This window comes from Pagrus major, chromosome 15, assembly GCF_040436345.1.
Source record: "Pagrus major chromosome 15, Pma_NU_1.0".
In the NCBI taxonomy this organism is placed as follows: domain Eukaryota; kingdom Metazoa; phylum Chordata; class Actinopteri; order Spariformes; family Sparidae; genus Pagrus; species Pagrus major.
In genome coordinates, this window is record NC_133229.1 from 19,730,686 (window position 1) to 19,738,085 (window position 7,400).

A 7,400-nucleotide genomic window follows, 5' to 3' on the forward strand; every position below is an offset into this window, starting at 1 on the left:
TGTGTTAAAGTCACTATGGTGCAACAGATATCTTCCTGCTAAACACCTGGTTAATAACACACACACACACACACACACACACACACACACACACACACACACACACACACACACACAGATGTGGCAGCCAGCTCTAATGACTTTTACAATTAACAGCAGGTCTGACTGTGTTGGGGATGTGTCTCAGTCCAGCAGCCGATCAATAAATCTGCCAGATAAATTACCCTGAGTCTCTGAGGCGGTGAAAGGCCACAGCACAGACTAATCAGCAGCTCTGACGTTTTACAAAATAGTCCATTTAGTTCCATCATCCTGGCATTTTCTTACATGTTAGGTGTGCAGCTGCTGCTCTTTTCTCCTTTATGTGGAGAGGGGAGATGTAAGCTTGTCCTGAGAGTGGTAGGAATGTTTCTTTTCAGCTACACCTGCAACTGAAAGAAATGAAACTCAAATGGAAACAAGGGAAAGTACTAACCTTAACACATATAATATAAAAAGTAAACATTAGGCGGTACAGTATTTCATGGTGAGCTCTGTAATTGTGTGGTGCAACTTTTCTGAGAGCAGGCAGGTTTTCCACGTCACAGGACATCCGGCCGAATAGGAAGGATTTCCATGCGAGAGCTGACACATGAATGAAAGCTGACTGATGTTTATGTGCGTCACCACAACAAAACACACATACACACAGCAACTCAGCTGCAAGACAGAGAGACGAGAGAGAAATGGGTCATCCTGTAAATGTCAGAGGTAACCTTCTAATGTCAGTGATGCTATCTGTGGCTTCATTACTCGCCTAAACAAATGACGAACAATTCAGGCAAACTTTCTTTTTTAAGGGGAAACTGGCTATTTTTATCCTGGGAGGATTTGTTTAAAGGCTGCACTGTTTGTTTTGAATGGGTGTTTTCCCAGAGCTCCAGGTCAGATTCTCAGTGATGAAAGATGATTTTATCCTGTTAAAGGTCTCTCCTTTCATGTCTTTTCTCTCTCTTAAAATCAAAGCCAACTAAAAATAAATCGGCTGATTTGCAGAGAAACACTATGGTTTGCTTTGGTATGAAAAAAATCACAAGTTGGTGGCAATTTAAGGGCCGCTAAAGAGACATCATAAATCTTTATAAAGGACACTAAAAGTACACTGTACAGAGTGCATGACGAATAATAAAACAAGAGAGTGATAGAATAAACACAACGTGAGACAATCTGAGAGTTGAATACCTCATCAGGGACTAACACTGTGCTGAATTTACTGTTTATTGTCAGACTTTTGTGCCACGATTTAGCTGAAGAAAAAATGTTTATCTTTGTCTGACAATCTTTTTAATACCAGATACAATGTAATGAAATATTAAAGTATGATGGAAATTCAGCAGGGACAATGTGACCTTGACTTGTTTATTATCACATTTTTCAGTATTTCCCAGCAGTATATAGAAATTCATCATCATATGTATGTATTTGACTAATTGTTTGGAAGTGAATATGACCACTTCTGTGATACTGTTTTTATGCAGTCTGTTGTATAAAGACAGTATATTGTATTATAATATGCAGCAGTGAAAACCTTACTTTTAGGTTTTGTATTGAATTTCAGATTTACTGAAACGAAAGGTTGCGAGATACAAATCAATAAAGTCATAGAGGAGAGACTCCAACCCAGATGAGGAGCTTGAGAGGGAGGAAACAATGGTGCCCTCTGGTGAAGAAAATCAAGACCTGCAAGTGACTGACATTTTAGATAATCTAACCAAAGTCTGTGTTTTTCTTCATCCATATTATATTTAGATACATTAGGAAAAAAAACTGAATTTGGGAATGGGTGACACAAACACTAAGAATGCTGAAAACGTTATTCAAGTGCCTGACTTTGTTGTACAGAGAATGTGGTCGGCAATGCTTTGCCGACCACAACTTAAGTCTGAATCTTTCTGTTATTAGTCCTTAAAGTGCAAAGACAATATACTTACAAAAGAACTGTGAAATAAACCTTGTTGTATTTAATTATATCATTAAGAGTTTGTTTTTCAATTTTCTGTGATTATGTTTTTTCAAACCCATCGTCAGGTTGAACAAAATTGGAATCAAGTCAAAGTAAATTACTTATTTGTTCCTTCTAATGAAAAGAAAAGAAACTCCTCTTCATATAAAGACTTCAGTGACTGATGGATGCAGAATCTATTGTCACTACAAACTGAAGTTGATTCAGCTCTGGGATAAATGCAGCGTTGAAGAACAACAAAAACACGGGATAGGTTTTATGAGACGTCTATTTACAGGAAATACAAATACAGCAAATATTAACATTTTAGGACCTCCTGAGGGTCAACATTTATTAAAAAAACCTTTGCAAAACTTTAAAATACAATAACTGTACATCCATTTCATTTTAAAACATAATAAAACAGTACAATTTAAAGCCTATTAGACTGCATTTCTCTTTTTTTGGCATATGTTTGTCGCTCACAGACGACAACAGTTTTAGCCAGACGGCACTTTCTGGTTGATTGTCCCAGTAGTGTTTCAACAAGTGCATCAGTCAGTTGATTCAGTAACCGAGTTTAAGTGCCACGGTGCACATACATCCCTTCCAGACCAACTTTTCCAATTGTAGAGGCCCGTCCGGTTAAAAGAGTCAGTGAATAAAACCTCAGTTTAGCTCCGTCACAGGCGCCTGATGCTCCTCTTGCTGCGGGCGCTGCCTGGTATGATTGGTGTGGTCTTGGTGGAGGGGAAGTGGGATCGGGGCTGCACCACTCTGCAGGGGGTCGAGCCGTGGTAGGACTCCTGGCAGACAGTGCAGAAATCGAAGAGGCAGCTGGGGCGCATGCATTTGGCCCTCTGAACCTCGGTGAAATGTGTTGCTGGTGATCCGCAGCGCTTGCAGGGACGCAAAGACTCGTGCTGCTTCAGATTGCTGGCGGCCTGGACAGAAGAACAAACATATACAGGTTTGTTAAAGTCCAAAGAATGAAGTGTACATTGCTGAATTTTCCATAGCATAAATCTGATGTGAGGATTTGCTGCTTTTTGTTGTCTTACGATATAGTATAAGTGACTATCTTTGGGTTTTGGACTTGTGTCATTATTACACAAATTTAATGCTTTTTAAAAAAGACCCTGTCAGGACCATTTTCACCTAATTTAAGACAGGTTTAGCTTTTTCTTTATCAAGCACTGCAGGTAAGTTATACATGTGGTCCTGTGCAGAGGAAGTAAAACGAGTATTTGGTTCAGCGGTCAGTTTAAAGATTTGCAACATCAGAAATATGGACTTTTTTTTGACTCATTAAGACAAAAAAAAATCAAAAGGATGGATGAACTGAATTAGATTAAATGTTTATGGCAAAATAAATAACATTTAAGACTTTTTTTTTTTTTTTTTTTTTTTCAAAAAGGACCTGCAGACACTCTGCTGGTAAAATCAGCAGATTAAACTGATCTGTACCGACACTCACCTTCATGTATTCATTGAAGCGTGTACAGTTGGGTGTACCGCTCTTCTGAGAGGAGAGCGTCCGTCTGTTGATCTTGCAGCTTGGGGTGGATGAGGAAGAAGAGGATGAAGATGATGGAGTGGAGGAGGCCAGGGTCTGCATGCAGGACAGCAGCACCCTTGACACGGCCACGTCTCTTGTCAGGCCGCAGGCCCTTTGTCTCAGAGAGCTCCTTGACTCCTGAAGAAGAATAAAAATTTAACCTGTTAGAACATGAAAGTCTCCTGGAATAAGTTTCAGACACATTTAGTATTTCAAACACATGCACATGTGTTGTAACCAACTACACATACAGTATACACACCCTTTGCCTTCAGTTTTTAAGTTCATCTTGTGTAGTTATTAGTTTTCATGCTATTGATTATCCTGATTGGTTGATTCTTAAAGCCGTGATACACACAATGTCAGATTACCCTTTAATGTACTCAATGTGCTGAAATGTTTAGTTAAATAACTGTTTCTGCCATTTTATCATTTATGGGCCAATTTACTTTTTACTTTACTGTATGCTGTAAAGAATTTGGTTGAATTTGATTTGAAGAGTTTTTGAAGCTTAAAGAAACATGAGGATGTGCAGATGACCAAAGGCATCAAAAGTTCAACAACTCGGCTTGTCTTTCTTTGTGTTGAGCCTGTGTATGGGTTAGTGTGTGTTTCCTCACCCTGAGTGCCTGCTCTGCTTGTTGACACCTGTTCAGAGCTGCTTCATCATCACAGATGATCTTCCTCCACGTCCTGCTCACTTTCTTACAGCTGTGAGATGAGAAAAGGTGAACACACAATGAATATTAAAAGAAAAATATTAACTATAAAGAAAAAGTGGAATTCCTTATAAGTATTTACATTTAATTTCTCTCTGATCCATCATGGTTCGTATGATTGTTCAAACAGTCTTGCCTCAATCTTAACGCACACAAAACAGCTTCCTGTGACCTCCCCTGATAAGACAGTAAAGTATAAACTTTGGGCTAAATCTAGAATTTACTCCTGATGTAACGCAACTACCCTACTTATTTTTTTGAAGATACAAACTAGTCCTTTAGTTTACAGCAGTTGCTTGCTCTGTTCGGTATTCGGCAGATTGATAAAACACAGTTCAACATCTTTAACACCACTGAAACGGAATCAAAACTTACATCGGCCATTCATCCCTTGTAGAATTGAACCCACCCACCACATAGTGAAGGATTTGTATTTTACCTAATGAGGTCCATGTCTCCCAGCAGGGACAGGATGTCGGTCAAGATGTTTCTCATGTTCCTGGACAGGAGAGATGAAAACATGTCGACGTACTCGCAGCCCATCTGGCCTCCAATCACCCGATCCAACAGATGATCCTCTGCTACCTTTGTGATGATGCTCCAGTCATACCTGAGACAGGAAAACAATTGTAATTCATTTACTGAAAATCTCATAGCGATGCAGGGTCTAAACACATTTAGAACAGCCATAATCAAAAGCTAGGAACCAAATTTTAACTTAAAAATATGGGATACCTCCCAGTGTGACCAATTACTGTGTGTGCACATGCAACAATTTTACAACAGGAGGAAGAAAAGGCTGTGATGGAAGCTATTACATCACAATATGTGATTATATTCCTACCTCTTATTCTTCTTATAGCTCTTGGCAAGCTCTTCACACACAGCCTGCTGGAACTTCAGTATCGGCAGGTTGTTGTGATGATCTGATGGGGTGGATGACAGTGAGTATGCTGCTGTTCTCGTCCTATGACAAACCACAGTAGGAGAAGCTGCCACCAGAGACACTGGATGGGTCGAGTTCATCCTCCCTTGACATTTAGAGGGAGATTTCTTTGGTGATATTGTCTTTACTTGATGTGCAGCAGCAGATGTGGGTTTTTCCTGCATGCAGTCATCCTCTTCATCCCCGTGATGATCATCAATCTGACTGTTGTGCAGAGAAAGATAGCCGCTGTCCTCAAACCCTTCATCCAGAGTCCCATCATGCTCCCTGCTGGTGCTGTTTTCCTTGTTGTGCACTGCTCTGGTGTTGTTGTTGAGAGAGAACAACACTGTGGTCACTGCTACAGGTGGACACTGGGGTTTGATTGGGCTGGACTCTTTTACCGGGGAAGCTTTGAGGTGAAACACCCTGGACCCTGCACCAGCCACAGAAACAGAGCTTTTCTCCAGATTATTGGCCATTGCTGCCTTGTAGTGAGGGCATTTCATGGTGACTTCCTTGGAATGAAACATACACACTGTGCAGTATGTAGATTTCTGGACAAAAAGGAGACAAATGGGGAAATTGTGTCAGGTTTCAAATGTGACTGTCAAGCCTGCAGAGCAACATGGCTTCCCTCATGCAAGATCACTTAGCTACCTCTAAACAGAGATAACTTGTACGTTATGTGACATGAAAGAAAGGAATAACACATAACGACACTGATGTTAAACTGTTAACATTAACATTGAGTATAGTTACAAAGTCTTCCGCCAAATATTTTGCAAATCAAATGATCGATTTTGGCGCGATGCAGATTTGGCGGAAAGGTTGCAGTGACGTAAAGATACTCGGACAAGCGACTTCGGTTTGCAGCCTTTAGGTTAAATACATACATTAGCTTTTTAGAATAAGAAACATCTTAGGATATAATCTGTTATACAAGAACAGGTGAATCTTCCGTGTTAAATATCCGCTATTAGCATCACTGAGCTGACTTTACGCGCGTACAGTGGCTGTGTGGAAAGTAGCTTGAAACTACGAAGCAAGTTTGTCAGCTCTTATGCAACTAAATACAGACCTCAAGTATTAGTATAAAACATCCTAAAATTCATTATAGTGTCGGTTCGTATCGTTAGTCGACATTTAATTTCCCAAGCCAGTCGACCGACCAGCAGCTAACGCTAACTATCCCAGCTAGTACCCCGGCTAGCTAACATTGCTCATACAAGATAACAATGCACGTAGATAAACATTTGTCGTTCGGAGGCTGGAAGAAATGAAGTTGAGCCTCTTACCTTTGTTAATATCGTTATCCAAAGCAGACTCTCGCTTCCCTCCTTTTAGCCGCTGAGCTAACTTTCGGCTGACACCCGCTCTGCAAAAGTTAAATACTCCTCAACTGAAAATCCGCCAGTGGCTCCCTCTTATTTGAAATCCGTGCACAAAAGGCGCAAACCAATCGGAGGGAAGCGGAGGTTTGTCCCTTTAAACCATCAACCAATGGGAGCTGACGTTGTCGGTGTAGGACGTCAGCGCGCAGTCGACGTGTTTCCGCTGGCATTTCCCATCTGACGTGCAACACGGATGAAAATGGCCTCTTCTGGCCACGGTTGGATACAGTGGTTATAGCTTACATAATCTGAGTTATAACTACAGAACCGACGTATCTGAAGTTAACAAACCTCGGCCGAATTGAATATTAGGCTACATCCTACTATAAACAGGAATATTGGTGATGGTAGTGGACGGTAAATATTAAAAAATCAAAATAATATCTCTTAAACTTGATTTTGCTAAAGGAGTTCATGTTTAAAGTACCTAATTGTTTTCAAATGTGAAATACACTTTAACAACATTCAGATAGCTAGTGTATACTTATTACACAGTTTCAAATTGTGCAGTCTATTTACTATTTATGAGCTGTTCATAAAAGCGGCTGTAATGGAAACTTACAGATGTGTGAGGCAAGAAATACCACATTTTCCCCACAGAACCCAGTTTCAGGTTGCATCACACTGTTCAGTTGAATCAAGAAAAAACTAAAGTGACCTAAGTAACAACCACTAACTGACAAGGAAAACACACAAAAAATGAGACTTCAGTTCTGTCAGGAATCCCACTGCTTGTTAAAAAAAGAGCTAAAAGCCTGCTCATTCACAAGACAGTTCTGTTCACACCTCTGTTTGGAATGTGTGAATGGCTCTTTCATGGTAA

The 7,400-nt window shown here is 40.2% G+C and overlaps 1 protein-coding gene across 1 annotated transcript; it reads right to left on the minus strand.

Annotated features, from left to right (window-relative positions):
- Positions 1 to 2,252: 2,252 nt before the first annotated feature.
- Positions 2,253 to 6,628, minus strand: fbxo5 (F-box protein 5). Its single transcript, XM_073482250.1, has 6 exons — positions 6,482 to 6,628; positions 5,103 to 5,740; positions 4,698 to 4,868; positions 4,160 to 4,250; positions 3,459 to 3,677; positions 2,253 to 2,925 (listed from the first exon to the last, which is right to left on the minus strand). The coding sequence occupies exons 2-6, from the start codon at positions 5,714 to 5,716 to the stop codon at positions 2,665 to 2,667; spliced, it is 1,356 nt and encodes a 451-aa protein (XP_073338351.1). The 5' UTR covers positions 5,717 to 5,740; positions 6,482 to 6,628; the 3' UTR covers positions 2,253 to 2,664.
- Positions 6,629 to 7,400: the final 772 nt, after the last annotated feature.